A 24,544-nucleotide genomic window follows, 5' to 3' on the forward strand; every position below is an offset into this window, starting at 1 on the left:
ATGGCTTAAGAGGTAATTGATTGAGAGGCAAAGGTAGTGGGGCTTTGTTTGGCTGTAACCAACATCGGGAACAAAATACAAAACATATTCTTCTGTGTTGAACTTACACCTGGTTAATTCAGAAATTAGAAAAACTTGAATTTGCAAGATGATAGTTAAATATATAATACGATCTGAAAAATAGAAGTACAGAATGTTCTTGCTATATTAATGAAGTAAACAAATTGGCAAAGCCTTGGAATAAAAATAGACAACGTGACCTGGAAATGTGTTAGCTCTAAAACACCAAATCTTCAGCTCATTTGTACTGCCTGCAATATTTATAACCACGCAAATTCAAACTGACAAACCACTTTCATGATTTTTGTGTTTAGAAGTAAAATCCGGGCACTGTTTGAAGTTTGTGGTGCGTGTTTGATCGTGTACAGTGGCAGCCCCCTGCGGTGATGTTTCTTTGGATCTAGAGCAGCACAATGAATGACCTCTCAGATTTTACTAATCAACTACATGTCAGTTTGCAGTCTGGAAATATTTCCTTTCCAAAGTGCTCTTAAAGTTTGATGCAAAAATGCTGTCTGAATTTGAGATATATATATATATATATATATATATATATATATATATATATATATATATATATATAATAATTTATATATGGTCTGTTGTTATAGAAAGTAAATATATAAAGGTTAAAGCTTTAAGATGGTCTTTTACTGTTTTAGAAATTATAATAAAATCACAATAGAACCTGGGAAGAAGCTATATGCTTTTCCTTTTTAGATAGCTCTTTAGGGTTAGTCTAGTTAGGGCAACTGGACTGGACAATCAACAGCAAAAATGTTATCACTCATTAATATTTAATTTCACCACATGTCTGGAGGTATAAATTATAATAAACAACTCTGACTTTAAAAGTTTTTAATTAGATTGACTGACCCGTCCCTATTGTATTCTCGCATAACACCACAAGATGCTTTATTCCTGTTATTAATTTTTGCAATTCATTCTTTTTTAAATTGCAATTTGTTATTGTTTTGACCTATATTTGCACTAACAATAGATAAATACATTATAGCAGTAACAAAAACACATTCTACCCTTCTACGTATTCTAGACAATAAGAATCTAGTGAGGATCCTTTGTATGACTGATGTTTTAGTAACGCAGGCTTCAAACTGAAGATTTAGTCTTTGCCTCCTCTTGCAGCGTGACCCTCCATTTAGCTACTGTAGCTTACTAACAATTGCTCTAACTTTGACAGTACTTTTGTGTAGTTCAGCTTGTGTCATCTCAGTGTGGTTCAAACTTTCTCACTAAAGCTCCCTTTATTGCTGCTGTGTTAATGGGTCTGTGACAGCTGTGTGTGGCACCCCACTCCTCCGCCTCTTACCTGAGTCCTCCTTGTCAAAGAACAGGCAGCACGGAGTCTGGAGTATCCATGGCAACACCTGGGACAGAGGGAGAGCCGTGACTGATGGGGTCGAATACATACACACACATGCACACACACACAGATTGGACTTGACCTTCACTGGCTGCTGCGGCTCTAATCTAACTAGCCATTTTAAAAGTAGATGATAAGACAAATATTTTACACTTAAATACTAATTTTACTACTAATCATTTTGCGTTTATATAGAAACAAAAATGCATTATTTTGAACAAGATACAATTTTTCTTAATATTAAAAGTGCGTTATGTAACTTTTCTAGTGGGGAGTCTGCCACGGCTTGGAGATGTTATTGCTTTGTCTGGAATATTCTGCAGCATGGCATTATCTGTCTCCATGGAGACAAGCCAGGAACAACCCCAAGCAAAGTTGCAGGTTAGACCTGTGAAGGGACATTATCTGTCTTACATTTATGCCTATATAATTAAATAGGCATAAATGTAAGACAGATAAAGTGGACACCATACTGTGGAACATTACAATCAATGCAATAACATGTCAATGGTAACCCACCCTATACCAAAAAAGATGCATATTCTACCTTTAAAACCTCAGTAACAACAATATTTCTTGGTGACAGAAGCTTTTCTTTGACAAGGCCAACATTCATTATGAAAGTCATATGTAAGACACATCGAAAAACACATTACAATAAAAGACAACAGCCATACCATGTTTATTGTATTAACTTTTATAGTTGTAGTGTTGTAGTGTTAGTGATATTAAGAATAAAATGTATTTATTTATTTATTTTTTCATTTCAAGTTACCAAGGACATGTAGCCTAGAACCTAGCCCTCCCTTCTCCTACACTCTACCTCCTGATCCCAACCGCGCACTGCTTGTTCTGCATCATTTAGTTATTGACAAATCTATGCGGAGGAGAACCCCGGGGAGGCACGCATGCAACCACTCAGATAAACAAACTTTACTAAAACTGCGTAATTCCACTCCAGGCGTAAACGCGAGGACGTCATAGTGATAGTGCGTCCTTACACCCTGATTATGGTCAGTCACAGAACCATACAGTTATTGGTCGTTCAGATCTTTAGCGGTACCTTTCTGAGCGCGGACATGTCTCTCCTCCTCGGGTCACTTCACGGAGCCAGGAGTCAGAGCGCGCGGAGGTGAGGAGGTGCCCATGATGCCTCTCCGCTGCAGCCGGGGAGATGGTCACTGTGTTCCAGGGAAGCATCTGCACAACAGTCGGACTCTCCTGTGATGATGAGGAGGAGGATGAAGGCTGCACGCGTGGGGTCGTTCCAAGCTGGTCCCATATTAAATGACTTGTGACGGGCTAAAGGTTGTTTTGGTCACCGATAGCGCGGCTCCTGCACGTAAAGGCAGCCTATAAACTGGCGCCATTTTCACAAACTCTGCGCTACTGTGCCACTGTAGCCTACTTCAGTAGATTTATTACAGGCATTAACGGGGTCATGTAGTACACTATAGGCTCTACACAATATGGAGTGTAACTATGGGTGTTACAAACACCTTTAGTTCAGAGATAATTGGAATAATTTAAATAATAATAGGCCTAATAATAATTTTATTTTAACGAGTATAATTACAACGAATATTAAAACTTTATTGGGAATGTGCATCTTGTGAAAGCGAAAATCAAAAGGTAATTTTGCCCAGATGCAAATGGAAATGCAATGTTAATAGGCTTATTTTATTTTCTAAAAACACAAGCTAAGTATAAACATAGGCCTACTGTATAACTAGGCCTATTGGCCAATATAAAACTATGGGGATTTATTTATTTATTTATTTTATGTCGTTCATCCGTCTATCTTCACCTATCTGATTAACACAGAAACATTTTATTCTGTGTTAATCAGATAACTTTTATTCAAAAGTGTTAGTGAAATAAAATCGGATTTGTGCAGAAATACTTTGTTGTTTCACATGGATCCACTAGATGGCGGCAAAGAAACTAATGGCGCTATCCATGGTCCTGAAATCTCTTATAACAAACTGAACACAAAATGCTGTTTTTCTCCAAATCACGTAAATTTTTTATGTAACCTTATTTAAAATAACAATAACAATAATGATGATCAAATAGGCTCATAATTATATCTTAAAGTAGGCTGTGTCTTCCTCAGAGGTCACGTGGCATTTAGGCTAATATTTTTGTATATGCTAATTATATTTTAGCATATTGGCAGAATATTAAACGTATCAGGGAAAAAAAACAAACTTTTTTTCTGCAATTCAATAGGCCTATAAATTAAATCTAGCTGCGCATTTCACCTTTTCCGTAGCGACTTTTGTCTCTTCGTGTGTTCCCCTGTTCTCGTCGCACGCGCTCACACCTGTGCATAATCACCCGCGCGCCTCCCGCCCCGTCTCTGGATCAAACCGAGCACACAAACTTCCCTACGCCTTCACAACGTGCATCTGCGCCGCTCTTTTCTTAATCCACGCACAGATTTTGTCGCAGTGAGTTTTTAAAGGCGAAGAGAAACTTTAAAACGCCACATAATAGATGATCGGAAGCTGCGTTTTCATGGTTTTATTTGGGATGTCCGGAGGAGCGAGTTGACCTAGTGACTACCGCAGAAGGAGGGGAGAGGAAAGCCGCACTGGGACGTGGAGTCGGCCGTGAGAAAAAAAAGCGAGACCCCGGGGAAAGAGCCGGGACTGTTGGAGGAGACCGGGTAAGCCAAATGAAACCAGGGCTGTCCCAACACGACGCTGGTATGTTCAAAATGCCCATACCGCACGTGCTTAGATCTGATGTCATGTTTTCGTCATTTTATCTAATCGCTAAACTGTTCGTTGAATGATTGCAAATATGCACGTTAAAATGCATGTTTAAATCTTGTAACATGTATTTCCTCTAGCATTACTTGTGTATTCATAGGCGATCAGCTTTACCATGTGCACAACTGTCTGCTGATGATTTAAGGACACGTGAGATCTGTTTACGCTGCAGCATATTTGCATCTTTTAAGATGTTTTCGTGTCCTTGTTTCACCATTCATCGTCATTTGAGACTGCAGCTGTTGAGATTAATCTTAAACATATAGAAATGGAATGGAAAAATGCATCTGTAGTTGCATTTGATAAAGAGGGCAGCCAGTTCAATTATGATGATGGAAATATTGATGAGAGAAATACCTCTGAGTTCTGGTTTCTCAGGTCCATGTGCACAGATGTGGCTTACAGTTAATGTCTCAAATGAACCCAAAATACTGCATTTGTATTTACCTGACTAATGAAGACTATAGACAGTACAATACTGTACAAAGACAATATATTTGAACAGAAAATAGGTGGACAACATTTTTACAATACAGCTACAGTAATGATGAGGTACCAAAGCCAAATGAATTGAAATGCTTAACTTAAGATATTTTGCCTCAGTCCAGACCCCTGTAGGCCTGACGACGCAGGACAGAGTGGAGGTCGTTGGGGCCTTGGACTGTCCAGCTCCGGACTCCTTCTGCACCATGGGAAACCAGGCTGGCAAGGACAGCCATGGATCCACAGGTAAGAGCCTATGCATTATGTAATGTAATGATTTGACATGTTTTCTTGTTGTTGCAATTGTTTATGTGTTGTTAATGTAACTGCTTTTGTATGTGACACTCGGTTGATGAAGTTGATGTGAAGGTTGTATTCCTGAGTTACTGGTCTGTTTTGGAGACTGGCTGTAGTGAGTTGAGAGCGCTGTTGTTTAACTCTTGTTTTGATGTGATTACGGCCAAAAGTAGCCATAGCCGGCGTGTTCCTTTACACCAGAATGTTACAGTATGTTGTTGTAGGTATGCTCTATAGAAAAATCTGACAAAACATTACATTAATCTGCATTTTCAGTATTTACACCAACCTGCTCCAGGACTACATGTATAAGTTGGCATTCATGCTATGACCTGGCAGCAGCGTCTCTTCCTGACACTTGTGTTGGTTAAAGTGGCATTCTTTGTCAAAATGTATCCCATTACAGAATTTCAGATGTTAATTTAAGTGTTCTTTAAACATACCTGGAGACTGTCTACATTCCCAAAGCTCCTAAATGCTTTGTTCCACCTTGTGATGTCATGAAGTGGTAGTTTTCATGATGACGTCTACCTTTTTATTTAGTAGAGATTGGAAATTCCAGGGCTGAAATAATCCAAATGATTCTAGTGAAGGAGTTTAAAAACACAATGGAGCACTTCCCTTGTTACCACATAACATCAAAGGTGGAACAGTTTTGGGTTTTTTTTCAGTTTGAGAGAAGAACTCAGCCTAAATATGCAGACTTCCTGAGAATGAAACAAAACACAAGCCCAGGTGTGATGAGGAAACATTATAACATAGATCAGAAAGTGGGCCCTTTTAATAACAGGGCACAGAATTAACATTTGTCAATATGTCTTGGAGAAATTAACCAGAATAACACTACAGCTGCTAAAACTGCCTTCTCTAAAATACTACAAGTTTGATTCTTTTTTCACTTGAGAAGCCTGTAGTCCTCAGTGTGCAGCTTTCTCCCGTGTGGAATCTCCTCTGGTTGGCAGCATGCTCTGGTTAGCTCTCTTCGGGGCAGCTGGTTTAAATGCCTGCTAGAACTGTGTGCATGTGTATGTCTGTGTGTGTGAACAGGGTGAGAATAGCCTCTTTGTGAAGCCAGCAGGAGCTCATCAAACCCCATCACACGCCGGTGCTGCTGGGAAACAATGACTCGGCACTATCCAGCAGTAAAACGCAAGGGCAACAGAGAGAGGCAGGAGAGATCTATGGACCCTTTTGTGCCGCACAGCTAAAATTAAAGTTGTTAAAAATATCCCATACACGCACTACACTACTCAAGGTGGCAATATGAGCAGCTTCAGATCAAATACTTACAAGATTTGACACACAACAAATATAATCTAGGTAGTTGTATATTTTGAAGGATGCTTTCCTGGCCGTGTTTAAGCAAAAAATGTTATATTAAATACAGTTAATAAAAAGAACTTGTGGTTTTGGGTGTAAACTGTTTGCAGAGGGCAGCATGGTAGCAAAGTGGTTGGTGCACTTACCTCACAGCAAGAGGATCAGTTACCTGCAGGAGGTTCTCCTGTGTTGGTGGGTTCTAACAATGTAGATTCTTTTTAAGACAGTAGATGTATTTAGCTTGGTAAATCTCCTCCTGTATTCTCTTAACGAAAGAACCTAAGTTGTTAATGTTTAAAAGAAGACAAAATTAAAGTTTGGACTATTACTGACTTCACAGTGCACCAGAAATTGAGCATTGACAAGTTACTGCAAATTGTAACAAGGTATAGTTTCAGTCCTAATCTACATCTTCTTTCTCAGGATCTCCTCTGGACTTCTTCCAGACTCCTCCCACCACTCCCTCAGAGTCATTGCTCAGTGCAATGATGGCCTCCTCCCGAGCCTCATCTGACTCAGCCACTACTCCGCAGACAGCCTGCACCACCCCCTTCACCCCCAACTCACCCCTCCCGGACTGGGCACACAAGCTGTCCACTGGCTCTGAATGGGCTGTGATCAGCGTGGACAGTCTCACCAATGTAAGCAGCGATACTACGGCAGTACTGAACCCGGACAGTCCCCGAGAGGAGGCTCAGTCATTGGGGTCGCCCTCGGAGCACAGCTGGCAGGAGCGGGACAGTGGGCTGGAGCCACAGGCTGGAGTGGAAAAGGCCAGTGAGGAGATGTCCCTGGTGCTACTGAGTCTGATGGAGCATTACCAGAGCTCCATGGGACTGGCACATAACCCAGATCTCACCTCAGGAGCAGTCGGTATGTGGCAATGGACTTGTACAGATGGAAGTGTGTTCTCTAGTTTTGCTTTAACTTTCAGTCTTTTCTTTGACTCTAGAGCTTCTTAGACACTTGATAACAGAGAGGGATGCATTAATTCAAGAAGTGCAGACACTGAGGGAGACGCTGCGGGTAAGCACCATGTCGAAATGAAATGATCAAAGATATGCATTTTACAACCCTCAAACTCTGCATTTAATACTACTTCATAACTAAAAAATGTCATATTTTTGTCCTAAATGTGTATTGGAACTGGAAGCCCAAATGAGAGATTCATATCAGATGTATTATTTTTAGTTAGATCATTTAGAACAACAACATAAGCTGACCATCATATATGTCTTTACCAATTGATAAGTTAAGGTTATTATTTATTGTTCTCAGTAAACCTAATCTATGATTACATACCCTCTTAAGTAGACTGCTAGGCACATTGAGTTGCCCTATGTATGAAATGCATGATATAAATAAGATTGTCTTGCCTTGCCTAGGTTTTGCAATTATAAATGGAATTGCAGGGGATTTGGTAGAACATTTTCTCCGCTCCATGCTTGGTGCTTTCAGAGTGCATATATACCTACATGCATGCTGCCTTTTTCTCTTTGTTGTGTCATTACGGATGCAGACAGAGAGGGAGGACTGGCAGCAGTTCCAGTGCGACCTGCAGGTGGCAGTGTCTGTGGCTGACAGACTGAGAGTGGAGTCGGATCAGGCTCTGGACTCACTGCAGGACAAATGTAAGGCCTTAGAGGAACAACTACTCCAGGCCTTAACCAGAGAACAGGACAAAGACACACAACTGGAGAACTTGAAAACCGATCACAAAGTGGCCTGTCGCAAACTCATAGAGCTCACTCTGCAGAAGCAACAAGCAGCCAGACACACAGGGCAGAGCTGTGAAACAGAGAGACAGGATTCTGAGATAAGACAGGACAAGATTGTCAAGGATGAGCCACAAATTGTTGCAGAAAAGTCTGAGGAAAAGTTCCCAGATGTGCTTCAAAATACTGAGAACTCCAGTGAAACAGGAAGTGCTAGTCTGACCGGAAAGGGCGTGGCTGAGTGTTACCTCCGCAGTTTAGTTGCTTTGGAGAGAAAGAAGGAGAGGACTGGTCTGCTGAGAGACTCCAGGAGGATTGTGATGCTGTCCGAACGATCCTGGTACGCATACATCAGATACCATATTCATTCTCACTCACCAAATATCATACAAATTGACAACATTGGATTTCCAGGAGTCTCTCTCGCCTTCCCCTTCCATCTGAGGGTCTCAACATGCAAGAAGAAAACACAAGCACAACACTGCCACTATGCAAGGTGTGACAAATGTATATAAAAAAAAATGCTGGTGCAATGTTTATAGTCTTTGTTAAACTTCAGAAAGAAGAAACCAAAGGAAAGAGGATGGACAGAGTTTTACAGCGACAAGACAGCTGGTCCAGCTTTTACACAGGTACCTCCTACACACAGGGTATTATCGGACCATTAATCTTGAAAACTAACATGTCTATTTGGTCATAGTTTCAGTAAAAAAAGAAGATACTGATTTTATTAAGTAAGCACACATTTTGCATATGTTTGGAGACGACCTTGTCACCTTGTCAATTAAAGCTCTTGAACTCTTGGGTTGACCTTGTTTTATCAGACCGCAAGATGGATTCAGTGCCCTGCTGCGGCGTCATGGCGGCTCCAGAAGAAACTCTCTGCTGCGCTGGTGCCAGGAGCGAACACAGGGCTATGAGGTAAGTGCACATATTCAGTGTATGCATATGCCCAATATTATTTGCATGTTTAATTATTATTTCTGCATGCAGAATATTGACATAACAAACTTCAGCAGCAGCTGGGAGGACGGCCTGGCCTTTTGTGCTTTGTATCACACATATTTACCTGGTGCCATCCCCTTTGACACCCTCAAACCTGGAAATAAGGTAATTATATGCTGACTATAATATTTTGACTATAATGTCACAGTCCAAATTGGACAATTCAATCATTATTTTCCCACACTAAATGAATGTCTTGACCAGCTAGTGTAGTCTGTGTCATTTCATGATTCAGTGGCAAAAACTCCACTTGAGATTTACATTTATGTTTTGTTTTTGTTTTTTTTGCAGGATCAAAATCTTAGTCTTGCCTTTAAGACGGGGGAGGCTGCAGGAATTACTGCCACACTGGTAACTCTCTGTAGTAACCAACAACCAATGCATAAGTATAAAATTCCTATGTGCCCGTGTCTCTAATATAACTCTTTGCTCAGACAGTGGAGGACATGCTTAAAGTGGATGGACCAGACTGGCAGACTGTACTGAGTTATGTTGAAAGTATCTTTCGTCACTTTGAGATGTGAGGAGAGCTTTTTTTTTATTTGTGACTGAATCTTCTATAGTATCAACTGTGAAATGAAGCCTTGTGCAATTTGAGTTTTACTTAATTTTATGTGTGTGATTGAATTCTACTAACACAGTAGTGACACAGGATATAAGGCTGTTGGGTGACTTTGCACAACACACATGATGATTTAGAATACAGTGGTTGTTTATATTCAGAAAATGTGCACTTTTTGGATGACACCTGGGTGACAGTTGTTTTGTTGAGCACCTTATTTATTCATCAGGGCACTTACTAGTTTTGGTAAAATGTTGTGTGGGACAACTACAGTATGTTCAGAAACAACCACACTTTTAAAGCCTTATAATTTTGTTGAATTACTTGTTACATGTATATATGTTTATAATGTTTGTAAATGTGTAAATGACATTTTTAATTTATCATAATTATTGTGATTGCCTAGGCCTTAATCTTAATGTAGTAATAAAGTTATTACCATAACCATACAAACGTCTGCTCAATTAAAACAATGCAGTGTATTCAAAAAAAGTGACATTTATTAATACAACAGATTTGCTTCAGTCTATAATGACATATAAAATGGTATAAAAGATGGCAAAAAAATATGGTCAACAGAGAATAAATATGACATAAAAAATAATTTAACAATTTGAAAGTTTACAAAACCCATACAATGTAGTAAAAAAAAAACCTTGATGGTATTAAAAATGGTGAGAAATTAAAGACATAGTGTGGTTAATACAGGGCCAAGGATGATTGGATTTTGTAGCCCTCACTTCCAGCCTCTATGAAGCAGGAATGGCGCCCCCTATGGGTGGGGTTGAAAGTGGAGGAAGTAGAAGAGACTTAAGTTTGGCTGACATGGCAGCAATTTCAGGATCCTGTGTTTCGTACATCTTCACCAGTCTGGCAAATTTAAGAACACCTAAAAGAAATATGGGTCATGCATCATTATATAGTTTAACATATAGCAGTAATGACAATATGTTTTTATTTTGTTACCCTCTCCCTCATTGTTGAACCCATAAGCTTTGATGACTTCCTGTTGAATCTGCGTGGCCACTGGGAGTACGAGCTGTAGCATCTTGCCCATGTCATTGCATGCACTCTCTCTCGCCTCATCCATCCGAGCAGCATTTTCTGGGGCAGCGAAGGCCTGGATCACCTCACTTAGCACCACTGGAACATAAAACACCATACTTTTAGTGACTTGTTTTCAGTGATAGAATACTGAAATCATGTTCTAATATTTACTGCATTATGCCAATGACACAATTGTCCTAAAGCAGGATTATTCTTCCAAAACTTTTCACAATAAATTTATTGCCCTCAAAAATTATTGTTCCATGTTTACTGAATGAATGAAGTCTATACAGTAATTATTATGGCAGGTCTACTATTAGTAGTTCCAGCACCAACCTTTTTTAATAAATAATTGTAATATTTCTGCCCTGAACTCCAAATACAACAAAAAATGTTATATCATGTATTATATTGAATATTTCTCTTGTGGAGAAGTCCAAATCTCTAAAAATCTAACTTCTGAAACATGCACTAAATCTGGTGTTATACACATTCAGTATAATTATTTACAAGCCATAAGCACTTACTATTTTTCATTCAATCCATCATAATACTTAAATTACTGGTTGCAGTTTGATGGCTTTATGTGTAAGAATCAGGGTATGGAATTGAAATATGCACGGTTGCAGTTTTATTATCCACATAAGATTATTATGACATATGATGATGACTTTTGACATACAGAATAGAAAATGTATTCTTCAAAAGTACCAGGCAGTGCAAGAGCTCCTACTCACCCCTGGTTTGCTCCACTGTCAGAGTGGGCTGTTGTGCTGGGGCTGAAGCCATGGCTGAAGGAGAAATGGTCAAATATACAATACATCAACATTATAATTTACCAAAAAGGACAATAATACAACAGTAATTCTATGCTAACACACCCATAACAAACTACCACCGTGCTACTACGAGAATCATACGCACAAATTCATCCACGCGAATTGTAATGTTCAGATATGTATTTAATCCGACCATTAATGGCGTGGTGTCACAAAAATGTCAGTTTACAAAGCGTTTAGAAGAGATATTTACCTCAATGATTGAAAGGGAGCCTAGCTTGTATGAGAAGAAAATCTGCACCACTTTTTACGACAGTTCAGTGTGATTTACGACAGTCCAGTGTGACTTACGGCATCACTTCCGCCTGAGCAGCCAACGTGAACGTAAAATAAACAAACACAAAATGAGATGAATGGTTTCGTAAAACTGAAACAAAACCCTTAATTTAACCTAATTGATTAGCGGGGTGTGTTTAACTGTGTTTAAAGAGGAGTGTAATGTCTTGGAAACAGCTGTTAAGTTTTCTTATTATTAGCATTTTATAGTGTTTTGCTACATTAGCATTAACATTAGCACAGATTCACAGCTTCGATGGAGCAGAAACTCGCTGAGTTTAGAGCACGAAGACAAGCTGCAAAATCCACCCAAAAGGACCAGAATTTCCCGCAGGAACCAGAGGACACAGCTGATCAGTCTACGGAGGAACAGACAGTGAAGGAGACACAAGTCAATTCTACCCCAGCACAAAGCGAAACAAACCAGGTATGCCTAATAAAGCTAGCAACTTGTTTCCTTGTTTTGTCATGGCAGATCATTTCCTTCTGTCTTCTATCTAGATACATTTCAGATCAGACCAAGTAAAGAAGTCATACTAGTATTCTCACTGGCCTCTCCCTGTGTAAAATAATACATTAAATATTTTTAAACAATGGCATAGGCAAGTAGTTCTCAAACTGTGGTACCACTACCACTAATGATACGTGCTTCTCCACACACTCCTTTAGGTTGGTCCTTGCTTAGATCTACTATAGCAAGTGTGTATAAGTGATTTAGCCTTGTTCAGACTGAGAATAGTCCTGTACTACACCTGATTTAGGTAAGGTCAGGGCCAAATATTCTCGTAGGTGGTACTCGGTGTGAAAAAAAAAAAAAAATTAAAGTAAAAGTATTGTTCATACTCCTACATCACGGCAAAATTAGGACTAAATAAACTGAGTAAACCCAAAATTAAACCTGGACTAGACTAGGACCAAAACAGGACCAAACCAAGTCTACATCAAGACTAAATCAGGCCAAAACCAGGACTATAAAAGGACAAATGTGAATGAACCTTGAGAGAACCACTTGCATAAACCACATCCCTAAATTTTCTTTATGTTTTATGCAGGACAAAAGTGACTGGCTGCTGGACACTGCTGTTGGGAGATGGCTGAGCTCCAGACTGGCCTTTACAAACCTGACACTGCTCAAACTTCTCTTGTGGTTGGTTCTGCTGGGTCTGTTTGTGGAGCTAGAGTTTGGCTTGCCCTTCTTCGTCCTCTCGCTTTTTTACTGGATCTATGAAGGACTGAGGAGCCCGGAGGCACGGCAGCCCGGAGAACTCAGCGCTTACTCTGTCTTTAACCCGGACTGTCAACCGCTGCTAGGCACCCTCACAGCAGAGCAGTTGGAGGGAGAGATGGGATACAGGCCACTGGCAAATAGATGAATAACTTGAATACAACTTACTTCAAATTAAGATAAAACAGGGCGGACAACAGTGGTGCAGTGGGCTCAACCTAGGGCAAGATGCTTAACTCTCATTGTTAACTGTAGTGGCTGGTTTCAGGGGTGTATGTGATGTAAATAGCACACAAATAAATATTACGAAGTGATTTTAATTCACGTTTCATTCTCTTTGCTCATATTGCTGTTCAGATGTTAAACGAATTTAACCTAATTTGTCTGAAGAGGTGATTACAAAGGCGGTTAACACATTTTTGTTCTTGGCACTTTTAAGGTAGAGCATAAAAGCAATTGGAATACAACACACTGAAATGTAGTGGCCCTAAATACAATACATGAACAAATTAATAACCGTTATTTGTGTTTAACCCAACACTGTCCAAAACCAATGAAAACAATTATTATTATAATAACAGTATTATAGGCTAGTAGTATTAGTCGGTACTACTGCAGTTTCTGCATTCTATTACTTTACACTGAATACTTATTTTCATTTAATTCAAGCACCTTTTTTATTAGCACTTTTTGTACTTATGTAATTTCAGTTTGTATTTATATTGATTCATTTTGTGTTTACCCGGATGTGGAGAGAACAAAACAAGAGGGTTTAATCCCTATTTCCGGAGTTTTGGTTCCGTAACACGGAAGTGCACTGGAGAAAAAAAAACACACAGAAGAATACACGCTCCAACACATTTTTATTTTCCTTTTACTCCTTTCCTTTCACTTTGTGATGGTATAAACCTTGATTCAACCTCACGTAGAGACGTCCTTATTCGTTCTTTATATATATACATATATATATATATTTTTTTTTTAATATAAAAAACTGATTTGTTGAGACTGTTATCTTGGCTTTTTCTCTCTCTTCGACTCACGTTACGGAAGGGCATTGAACCAGTCCTGGAGTGAGCTGCTCTAACTGAATAAATTTAACCAGTAAGTATGGATAGTCTATCTAATTTTACTCATCAAGATACGAACTCGTCGTTCTTATCTTTCTGTACAATGTGATCGCTTGTTTCACTATCAAATGATTAGATATCTACCACGTTTTTCGTAATGTATTGTTCTTACATTATTTAATTCAGCGTTGGTCAGTGTTTTGTCACGTTGCCTAATGCGTTCGTATTTATGTAAGTTTTGAGCTGCGCTGCATTCTGTCTGTTTTTGAGAGCATCACAGCTCATATCACCTGAATTATCCTTGAAGTGAATGTTTACAAAGGGTGCTGCATTTCTATAGTGTACAGTCTTGGTCGCGCCCATATTTCTTCCACGGGTTTTGCTGATAACAAAAGTGTTGAATCATTGTGGTGTGACTCCAGAGATGTCCGGGGGTCCTCCGGTGGTGATGCGGCTGGTGGCCTCGGCCTACTGCGTGGCGGAGAGGGCGGGGGCCATCGTGAGGAAGGTCCTGCACAGTGGGGACCTGGGCATCGTGGAGAAGGTAAGAGTTTACTTTGGAATATTGCACTATTAAAAACTGACCAGTGTATATCACCAAAGCCCTAACAATATGTTTGAGTGGTGGTCATGAATAAATCTGATGGTCTTTTACTTGTTGACACTAAACCTAGTCTTTATCTGGTTAAGACAGGTGCCAATGATCTACAGACCCTGGCAGACAGACTGGCACAGCAGAGCATATGTGCGTCTCTGTCCAAGCGCTTCCCCAAAATCACCATCATTGGAGAGGAGGTAGTGCATCTTGTAAACTACAATCCCTGTAGGAAGTCTGATACAGTGCATGTTGTAGTGTGCAATTAATAAGGCCTCTCATGATAATTACTATATTGTCTTACCGTTGAATACATGCTAGATGGGACAATAATTTTTGTGGGATAGTATGATAAATACAAGTGGGTACTTTTTCTTTGGACTAGTGGGATTTTTTTGGGTTATGTTTCTGTACTATGATTAGATTTGACTCATTATAGACACAAAGTAACTACTTAAGTGCTGCATGTATTTATTACAGCTCGTACTTTTTAATAATATTGCACATTTCGAATACTTTTTAGGGGATAATTCTGCTTCATGGTTTGATTTCATATTATGTATTGGCGTTAATCCTCAATATTTAGTTAAACAATATTTCACACTTGAGAATTTGTTATCGTGATAGGCCTATGATTAATATTGCTATTAAGTCTCAACTATCATTAACAATTTAATTAACATGTCTTCTTTATCACTGCCTGAGGTTAACAAACCTGCTGCTTGTGTGTTAAACAGGATCTCCCATCAGAGGAGGTGAGGGAAGACCTGATAGAGACTGGTCAGGCAGAAGAGATTTTCCAGAAAACATGTCCAGCTGAATTTACTGATGTGAAAGAGGAGGAGGTAACTGCATGAGCTATATAACTATTTTAAAAATGATTTCAGATCTGCAGTTGTTAAACCGATTTACAGAAAACCTTCTCTATGGAAATAAAACATATTTACTAAAATTTCAGTTTGGAGAATGTTGAGCTTAACCTGTGTCTGTTGTCTTCAGCTTGTGGTGTGGGTGGACCCTCTTGATGGGACAAAGGAATACACAGAAGGTACATTTAATTTATCCCAATATCCAAATATATTATCCAAGTATATTTTACATTGTTATACGTTACTGAAGAGAAAAATATTAATAAGTTACAATTATGTGTATACAGTAGAGATTCCACAATATCAAATGTTAGTGTTACAATTATAGTGAGAAAAAAACACCATGATATCACTTATTCATGATTATTGACAACTTAATTTTAATCTTATAAGTAAAGTTGAGATGACATGAACAGCCAGATAAAAGCACTTCACATTAATTGTCCTCTTTTGGATTATTGATTGAATGAAAATGACTTCATATTGCTTCTAAAACTGTCATTATTAATATTGTTTTAGTTTTTGTGACTTTAATAAGCTTGACATACCTAGAACTCAGTCATATGAATAAGTTTGAAATTTGGTGTCAGTGTATATGTATCAAACAGTATAGGAATTTTAATTTGGTTAGTCAGTCAAAGTCTAGTACAGTATTACATCTAAAATGACAAATCATATAAACTGACAGTGCAAATTTAAAATTTCGCTGGCTGTACATTCTTGTCTCCCTCTGTCTCTCTGTGCTCCTCTCTGTTCTACCCTCAGCCTCCAGGCACCTGCATCTGCACACACAGCCCCGGGCCCCCCTCACACGGTCGGACACTCCTCCGCTTCACACTGCTGCTCTCTGTATGGGTGACCGACTAAGGCCCAGACAAACTTTAGCCATCTAATCTCAAAATGTTTGCTGTTGTCTTCATTCTTGCATGCTTTTACTTTAAATGTCTTATATAACACAAAACATATTCTTGTGAGCTTTAAGTCATGTTATAATGCTATTTCCCCATCGAAAACATACTTGTGTTTTGTTTCATTCACACATGTTTAAGTAACACTTTATTATTAGCCTTCAGATCTCCAAAGCTCAAAATGCTCTGCTCCACCTTGTGATGTCATGTAGAGATAGTTTTCAAGTTAGCATCTACTTTTTACATTTAGTTCAGTAGAGACTGATAATTCCAGAGCTGAAATCAACCAAATGATTCTAGTGAAAGTGAATCATTTAAGAACACAGTACTTCCTGGTATGTTTTGATAAGGAAACAACATTATAACATAGATCAGAAAATACCTTAATATGGTTCCTTTAAGAGACTAATTATATATCAGATTGTCTAAAGCATCTATTTGATTTTGTCATTTCAGGGCTGTTGGATAATGTGACCGTTCTTATTGGCATTGCTCACAGGGGACAGGCCATTGCAGGTGTCATCAACCAGCCATTCTACAACTACCAGGTGCTTTTTTTGTCATTGTTAATTATAAATTGTGCCACAGTATGTAATGTTTTAGACAATAAATAGATTCAAATAAAAGCATGTTTCTTGTCATTTTTGTTGTTTTTATTGCAATGAAAACCATATAGAAACATGTGTCTTTACTGTCTTTATGTCCTTATTTATCCTTGGGGAATATTTCAAAGTATGGTTTGGAAAGTAACATACTGTACTCTAAATCTTCTATTTTTTTTATTTTTTTTTTAAATCATCAGTTGACCAAATCTTATTCAAGCAACAGTTCTATAATTGATATAGGCTTGAATGCAGACTAGCCTGGCAAACCAGATTCTCAGATTACATTTGTGCATACAAATTGAACACAAATGCATTTTATTTATTGAATTCACTGTAACAAAAAGTAAAAAGTGCTTGTTTTAGTCATAAATCATTAATACATTTGTCTTGATAGCTGGGAGCAGACGCAGTTCTGGGCCGAACCATCTGGGGTGTGCTGGGACTGGGTGCGTTTGGGTTTGAGCTGAAAGAAGTCCCAGGAGACAGGCGAATTGTCACAACGACGAGGTCACATAGCAACAAGGTGGTGACGGCATGTGTGGACGCCATGGAGCCGCACGAGGTGGTCAGAGTGGGCGGAGCTGGAAACAAGGTGAGGGAGGAGTCAAATGTATATGCTGAGCTTCTTTTAATTCTAGGATTCTGTCAAAACTATTGCCTACACTCAACCTTGCCTACACTAACAGCTATTGTTTTTGTTTTGTTTTGTTTGCGTACACAAAATTTTAAGCTCTAAACAGTTAGTCACCAAGAATAAAGTGTTCAAATGTTTGTTATAGTAGGATTGTTAAGTTGTTTAAAGGTCTTAATCAGTGTTGTCAGATTTTCAGAGAGCAATAAGCTACTAAGCCATTTAAAAAAAGCCCTAAACAAGTGGCCCCAGCCCCATGAAAATAAGTGCAAAAATAAGTAATTAGGTAAACATCGAAAACTGCATTAACGTTAATCAACTTTTAGTAGCCTGTATTTCAGTCTTTTGTGGATCTATTATTGTGAAACAGAAGGACTCACCTATTTTATGTCTTTAAAGTGCCACTCAGGAACAAGCCAATAAAAAAAACAACACTTGACTGTTAAAATTGTGAGCAGACTTGGCAACTCTGATCTAAACACAATCGAGTAAAACATTAAATAACTTATTGTACTTAAGTCACGTGATTTTTACTTTCAACTTGAGTGGAAAATGCCCGCTGAGTGATGACGCACGGCTGCCATGAACAGAATGACAAACACAAAAGACCATTTATAATTTTCCTCACAGCTACTAATTTAACCCTGCAATTTTATTCTTTCACCCATAGTGCCCCAACACTGGTGAATGGATTTGACATATTTTAGTCATTTTCAGTTTATACAGATTAATTTTTATTTATTTAAACAGGGAGAGCCCAATGAGAGCACCAGACTCTCTTTTCCATGAGCGCCCTGTTAAAATACAGAACAATACAAACAAAAACAAGTAAAACAAATGACTGCATAGGTCCATTTAAAACATTTAAAAGAGGAGCAGATGTGAGTATAAATGTTTATCACTAGATTATTAAAGTGCATTAGTTGCACCAATGTATTCAGTTTTGCCTGTCCTTGCATATTTCATTTTTGGGAAGCAAAATAACCAAAAGCTTTTTTTTCCCCATTTCAGTTTGAGTGGCCAGTTTAGACGTAGACAATCATGAGATCTTGTATTAAAAAGTTCCCATATCAAAGTTCAACAAGCAAGTGAGATATTCGGGCAGTCTATCATGGACAACCTACTTTTTCATAGAGTTTCATAGAGTGCACAGTGATGGGTTTTAAATTCATCACCTGTTATGAAATGAAGGACTGAGTGAAAGAGTGAATCTAAAAAAAAACACACACACACAAGGGCCATGAAACAGAGCCCACTGCCTTGAGATGATATTGAAACTGATTATGAAATTATGAAATTGACTGAGTCCAATATTTTAACGTACTAATGTATGATGTTAAAATGTCCTTTTTGATAATATTTCTTTTCTTATATTATGTTGTAGATCATCCAGCTCATTGAAGGCAAGGCGTCAGCATACGTGTTTGCTAGTCCTGGCTGTAAAAAGTGGGACACCTGTGGACCTGAGGCTATCCTACATGCTGTTGGAGGTATTCTAGTCTACATTGCTTTAATTTTGTTCATTCCTCTGCACTTATAATTTGTGTCAGTATTTTCCATACAACCATAAATCAGTATAATTCTACCCATATCAGTGTCACGATACAAACATTTCAAAATCGATTTTGATACTAAGGAATAGACTCAATACTGATTCCAATACCACGATGATAATTTAAAACACTCTGTATTTAGACAATAGAATGGGATTTTCAACATTAAATAATAGCACTTTCTTTTATATTGAGATGTGGCCTTATATCTGTGTAATCCCTCAGTCGTCCAGGTAGGCTTCATAGTAGTCCATGGGTGTATACTAGTCTGTGTCTTATACTTGTTCTGGTACAGCTCGAGATCGTTCTAAAGCTATAGAGGAAAGGTTCATTTTCATTTCTTTTTTAGTAGTGATACCTGCTCAATCAACATCAACAACTCAACTAACTGTCCATCCTTCCCCTCAGGTCACGAGTCTAGGTGTCATCCTCGACAGTTCATTTTGCTTTCACTCACTCATCAATGATGTCACCCGGTCCTCATATTTCTACTTACGCAATAGCTCTCGTCTTTGCCCCCCCCTCACTCCTCACACCACTGCCATTCTAGTCCACAGCCTTGTAACGTCCCGCATTGATTACTGGAACTCTCTTCTCTTTGGTCTCCCCAATAAATCCCTCCAGAAACTGCAGCTCCTTCAGAACTCTGCAGCCCGGGTCATAACACGGACCCCCACTATCCACCACATCACCCCCGTCCTACAACAACTCCACTGGCTCCCCATAAAACAGAGAATTAACTTCAAAATACTAATTACCACCTTCAAAGCAATACACAACCTAGCCCCTTCATACATATCTGACCTCCTCCACATTGCTGCTCCTGCCCGCACTCTCCGCTCCTCCTCCTCCTCCTCTTCCTCCTCACTGTACCCTCTGCCCGACTTGTGACCATGGGGAACCCCCCAGCTTTGGAACTCTCTCCCTCCTGATCTCCGCACCTTAGACTCTCTTCCACTCTTCAAATCCAGACTTAAAACTCACCTGTTCAGACTGTCCTACCTCTTGTAACCAATCACACATCTTTTATCAATCAGTATTTGTCATGTTTTATTGTATTTGTATGTTTTTATCAAATTTGTATCTATCTCCCAAGTGTCCTTGGGTGTTTTGAAAGGCGCTTATAAATTTAATGCATTATTAGGCCCGAGCCTGGGACTCCGTCCCGGCGAGGGACTCATTAAAACCGCGTCCGAAACCCAGAAAATGGCAAAAATCAAGTAGTAAACACGCCCCGACATGGCAGTGAGTGGTGTCAAAAATTAGAACTCGACGAGCTCTAATTGTCACAAAAGACCCCGAGAAAAAATAACGAAAGATGACTCGGTAGCGCCACCTCAAACTTTGATTTTCATGGGGCCAATGGGAGCCCGACTCGGAAAAAAGTCGACGTAAAAATCCGAAACTCACATCAAAAAATAGTACATGTCGGGACATGACAAAAATGATATTATGGCCCCGCCCTAAAATGTACAGGACGTCGGCCATATTGGATCAAACCCGAGAACGACAAAAGTGCACACCCTCACATTCAGGACATTTTCTCGCCCAGTTTTCATCACAAACACGTCAAATTTGGCCAAATCCCTCTAAACCCATGTGTGATCAAAGATTAACAATTACATTTTGATTATGACTTTGGGTGTGGGCAGGGTGAATTTTCAACAAAATCGCAATTTTTGCAATATTTCAATAAAATATTTCTCTTTCACACATTTTTTGTTGGGAAAACGCTAATACAGCGTTTATGCACATTTGTGAGCTGAACGCAATGGTATGCAAATCAAGGCACTCTCTCACAAAATGGCTCTCTAGCGCCCTCTTCAAATTTCATTTTCAAAAATTCGTAGAAGACAAGCGATTTGTCGTGGACGTGTGAAAAAATTCACAGGGGCCTTATTTGTGATGGGGCACAATGTGAGAAAGTCACATGACTGTAGCTGTTATGGTTTAGGAGAAAAATAATGGGTGGAAAATGCGTTTCCATTATTCTTCTTCTTCTTCTTCTTCTTATTTTGGTCGCGACTTTGAATCCACTTTTGACCCCCTGAACGTTAACGAAAAGTCAATTTTATTGGACCCAAAATTCAAGATTGGTGAAAAATTAATTATTTTGATGTTCAAAAAAATTAATGTATCAAAATGACTCAATAGCGCCACCTCAAAATTTGAAATACATTGCGGCAATGAGAGACCTTTTTCATCGTAGACAAATGAAATTTGGTACAAACATAGAACATGTCAAGACAAGTAAAAAATGATATTATGACCCCACCCTAAACCCTACAGGAAGTCGGCCATTGTGGGCGGAACCTCATTTTTTCAAAATTTTACCTCTCACATTTGGATTTTTTGCGCCTTGGATTTTCATTAAACAAACTTGCAAATTTGTCAAAATGAACTAGACCCATGTGGGATTATAAGCAACTCTTTTGGAATTTTCTAAGTAATAAAATGTGGGTGTGGCCAGCCTGCAAAGAAAAAAGCCATTTTTAAAAGTTTTTAATTGCATGTAACTCACACAGTTAGTGTCCTACGTCCCGGCATGAATATACTTTTTTATTCAAAATGTTGATCTGAACACATAGATATACAATTTACACAGGTCAGATTTTATATTGCTCCACAGCGCCCCCTCAAACTTTGATTTTATGGGGCCTATGGGAGCCCGACTCGGAAAAAAGTCAACTTAAAAATCTGAAACTCACATAAAAAAATAGAACATATTGGGACATAACAAAAATTATATTATGGCCGCGCCCTAAAATGTACAGGACGTCGGCCATATTGGATCAAACCCGGGAACGACAAAAGTACGCACCCTCACATTCAGGATATTTTCTCGCACAGTTTTCATCACAAACACTTCAAATTTGGCCAAATCCCACTAAACCCATGTGTGATTAAAGATTATCAATTTTACTTTGATTATGACTTTGGGTGTGGTCAGGGTGAATTTTCAACAAAATCGCAAATTTATGAATATTTCAAAAAAATATTTCTCTTTCACACATTTTTTGTTGGGAAAACGCTAATACAGCGTTTATGCACATTTGTGAGCTGAACGCAATGATATGCAAATCAAGACACTCTCTGACAAAATGGCTCTCTAGCGCCCTCTTCAAATTTTATATTCAAAAATTCGTCGAAGACAATCGCTTTGTTGTGGACTTGTGGAAAAATTCACAGAGGCCTTATTTGTGATGGGGCACAATGTGAGAAAGTCACATGACTGTAGCTGTTATGGTTTAGGAGAAAAATAATGGGTGGAAAATGCGTTTCCATTCTTCTTCTTCTTCTTCTTCTTATTTTGGTCGCGACTTTGAATCCACTTTTGACCCCCTGAACGTTAACGAAAAGTCAATTTTATTGGACCCAAAATTCAAGATTGGTGAAAAATTAATTATTTTGATGTTCAAAAAAATTAATGTATCAAAATGACTCAATAGCGCCACCTCAAAATTTGAAATACATTGCGGCAATGAGAGACCTTTTTCATCGTAGACAAATGAAATTTGGTACAAACATAGAACATGTCAAGACAAGTAAAAAATGATATTATGACCCCACCCTAAACCGTACAGGAAGTCGGCCATTGTGGACGGAACCCCATTTTTTCAAAATTTTACCTCTCACATTTGGATTTTTTGCGCCTCAGATTTTCATTCAAAAAATTTGCAAATTGGTCAAAATGAACTAGACCCATGTGGGATTATAGGGAACTGTCTTGGATTTTTCTACATCATAAAATATGGGTGTGGCCAGCCTGCAAAGAAAAAAGCAATATTTTGAAGTGTTAAAGTGAGCATAACTCACTCATGCAGTGTCCTATTTCCCGGCATATACATTTTGTTTAAAATCTTGATCTACACGAAATGATATACAATTTACATATGTCAGAATTTTTTTACTCCACAGCGCCCCCTTGAACTTTTGAATCGGTCCAAAAAAATTAATTTGACGTTAACATTTGAAATTGGGCATGGACATTTGGCTTGGCAACCTGAACAAAAAAGTCAATAAGAACATACCTCTAATTTCAAAGGTGTTGCCATGGCAATGTCTGACATTTCTCATTGAAATACATGGGTTTTGGTTAACTGGGATGAAAAATATTTACTGTGTCATAGACCATTAAAATTTGGTACACATATTCCTCTCATCATACTGAATAAAAAAGCCAATGAAGACATACCTCTATTTCCAACCGTTTAGGCGTGACAATGTCATGAATGCTCTCATTGGAATGAATGGGGTAGTATTACTCAGTCGCTGATTTTGGGGGGAGGGGCGATGTAAGCAGGAACGAAAGGCAGGAACGAAAGGCAGGAACGAAAGGCAGGAACGAAAGGCAGGAACGAAAGGCAGGATCTCCGCGGTGGCGTGTACCCCGCGGTCGCAAGGGGTGGCGAGGGCCTTTATCACTGCTTGCAGTTTTAATTAATATTATTATTATTATTATCAAATCAGTATCTAGTTTCAATACTTGTTTTATCTTGTATTATCTTGTATTTTTGATATTTTTGATAACCCTAACCCACATATTTGCTATCTTCTTACTGTAAATACACAGAATTTCTATATGAACAGCCCCTGATGCACTATTTCGTAATCTTTTTTACCCATATACCACAGCCCCCTCTGCCTACACCTCTGTCTTCTCCTTACATTATTTCCATCATTCCTAAAATGCACTTGTATTTTACAGGTAAACTTACAGATGTCCATGGAAACCCGTACCGTTATGAAGCAGACGTGAAGCATATGAACTCAGCCGGAGTCCTGGCCACTCTCAGAAACCACCAGTACTACACCAGCAGAGTGCCTCCGTCAGTATTACAGGCTCTCATGTAAACAGCCCTGACAATTACAGGGCTGGATTTAACATATCATTAAAGTAATCTTTGGTTAATAACACTACTTTACACAAATAAATTATGCTTTTGAAATATGATTATTTTTGATAATACTGGTGTCCTTATTTTTTCTTAAACTGAACACTGCCTGCAGGTACTACATTTCCCTAAAATTTATCAGAGGTTTCAACCTCATTGGAGGTAAAAGTGAACTGTACTACAACTGCTACACTTAAAGAAAAATAATTATGATTTTGTGTGCCATATTATTGTATTGCTATTTTGTACACAAATTTACGCAATATATGTCTCTATACATTGTTGATTTAATTTGTATTATTAAATTTAAAACTAACACAATCATTTTGAGTTCTATGTCTTTTATATATAATACCTTTTTTGATCTTGCTTTCTGCCCATTACGTTTGACCCACTTCAAGTCATTTAAGTTTAAAGACACAGCTAAT

General features: G+C 38.6%; 4 protein-coding genes across 5 annotated transcripts; 3 read left to right on the top strand and 1 right to left on the bottom strand.

Annotated features, from left to right (window-relative positions):
• The first annotated feature begins 3,762 nt into the window (after positions 1 to 3,762).
• On the top strand, positions 3,763 to 10,051 carry LOC117393234 (cytospin-A-like). The gene is made up of 12 exons (XM_055232246.1): positions 3,763 to 4,115; positions 4,825 to 4,950; positions 6,745 to 7,194; positions 7,274 to 7,347; positions 7,841 to 8,376; positions 8,451 to 8,532; positions 8,596 to 8,668; positions 8,737 to 8,770; positions 8,861 to 8,957; positions 9,030 to 9,146; positions 9,333 to 9,392; positions 9,476 to 10,051. Exons 2-12 carry the CDS (start codon positions 4,911 to 4,913, stop codon positions 9,563 to 9,565), a joined length of 1,653 nt encoding a protein of 550 aa, XP_055088221.1. The 5' UTR covers positions 3,763 to 4,115; positions 4,825 to 4,910; the 3' UTR covers positions 9,566 to 10,051.
• Positions 10,052 to 10,122: 71 nt separating this feature from the next.
• Positions 10,123 to 11,754, bottom strand: grcc10 (gene rich cluster, C10 gene). Its single transcript, XM_033990984.2, has 4 exons — positions 11,683 to 11,754; positions 11,388 to 11,441; positions 10,570 to 10,746; positions 10,123 to 10,492 (listed from the first exon to the last, which is right to left on the bottom strand). The coding sequence occupies exons 2-4, from the start codon at positions 11,437 to 11,439 to the stop codon at positions 10,353 to 10,355; spliced, it is 369 nt and encodes a 122-aa protein (XP_033846875.1). The 5' UTR covers positions 11,440 to 11,441; positions 11,683 to 11,754; the 3' UTR covers positions 10,123 to 10,352.
• On the top strand, positions 11,719 to 13,308 carry saysd1 (SAYSVFN motif domain containing 1). Its single transcript, XM_033990950.2, has 2 exons — positions 11,719 to 12,192; positions 12,818 to 13,308. Exons 1-2 carry the CDS (start codon positions 12,022 to 12,024, stop codon positions 13,136 to 13,138), a joined length of 492 nt encoding a protein of 163 aa, XP_033846841.1. The 5' UTR covers positions 11,719 to 12,021; the 3' UTR covers positions 13,139 to 13,308.
• Positions 13,309 to 14,026: 718 nt separating this feature from the next.
• On the top strand, positions 14,027 to 24,440 carry bpnt1 (bisphosphate nucleotidase 1). Of its 2 annotated transcripts, XM_055232287.1 has the most exons (10): positions 14,027 to 14,094; positions 14,483 to 14,604; positions 14,751 to 14,855; positions 15,393 to 15,500; positions 15,655 to 15,703; positions 16,290 to 16,373; positions 16,889 to 16,980; positions 17,432 to 17,629; positions 19,053 to 19,158; positions 23,930 to 24,440. In XM_055232287.1, the coding sequence occupies exons 2-10, from the start codon at positions 14,485 to 14,487 to the stop codon at positions 24,073 to 24,075; spliced, it is 1,008 nt and encodes a 335-aa protein (XP_055088262.1). In that variant the 5' UTR covers positions 14,027 to 14,094; positions 14,483 to 14,484; the 3' UTR covers positions 24,076 to 24,440. The 2 variants fall into 2 exon arrangements, with proteins under 2 accessions (XP_055088262.1, XP_033846743.1); XM_033990852.2 differs by lacking the exon at positions 16,290 to 16,373 and having other exon boundaries at positions 23,930 to 24,439.
• Positions 24,441 to 24,544: the final 104 nt, after the last annotated feature.

This window comes from Periophthalmus magnuspinnatus, chromosome 24 (assembly GCF_009829125.3).
Source record: "Periophthalmus magnuspinnatus isolate fPerMag1 chromosome 24, fPerMag1.2.pri, whole genome shotgun sequence".
NCBI lineage: Eukaryota > Metazoa > Chordata > Actinopteri > Gobiiformes > Gobiidae > Periophthalmus > Periophthalmus magnuspinnatus.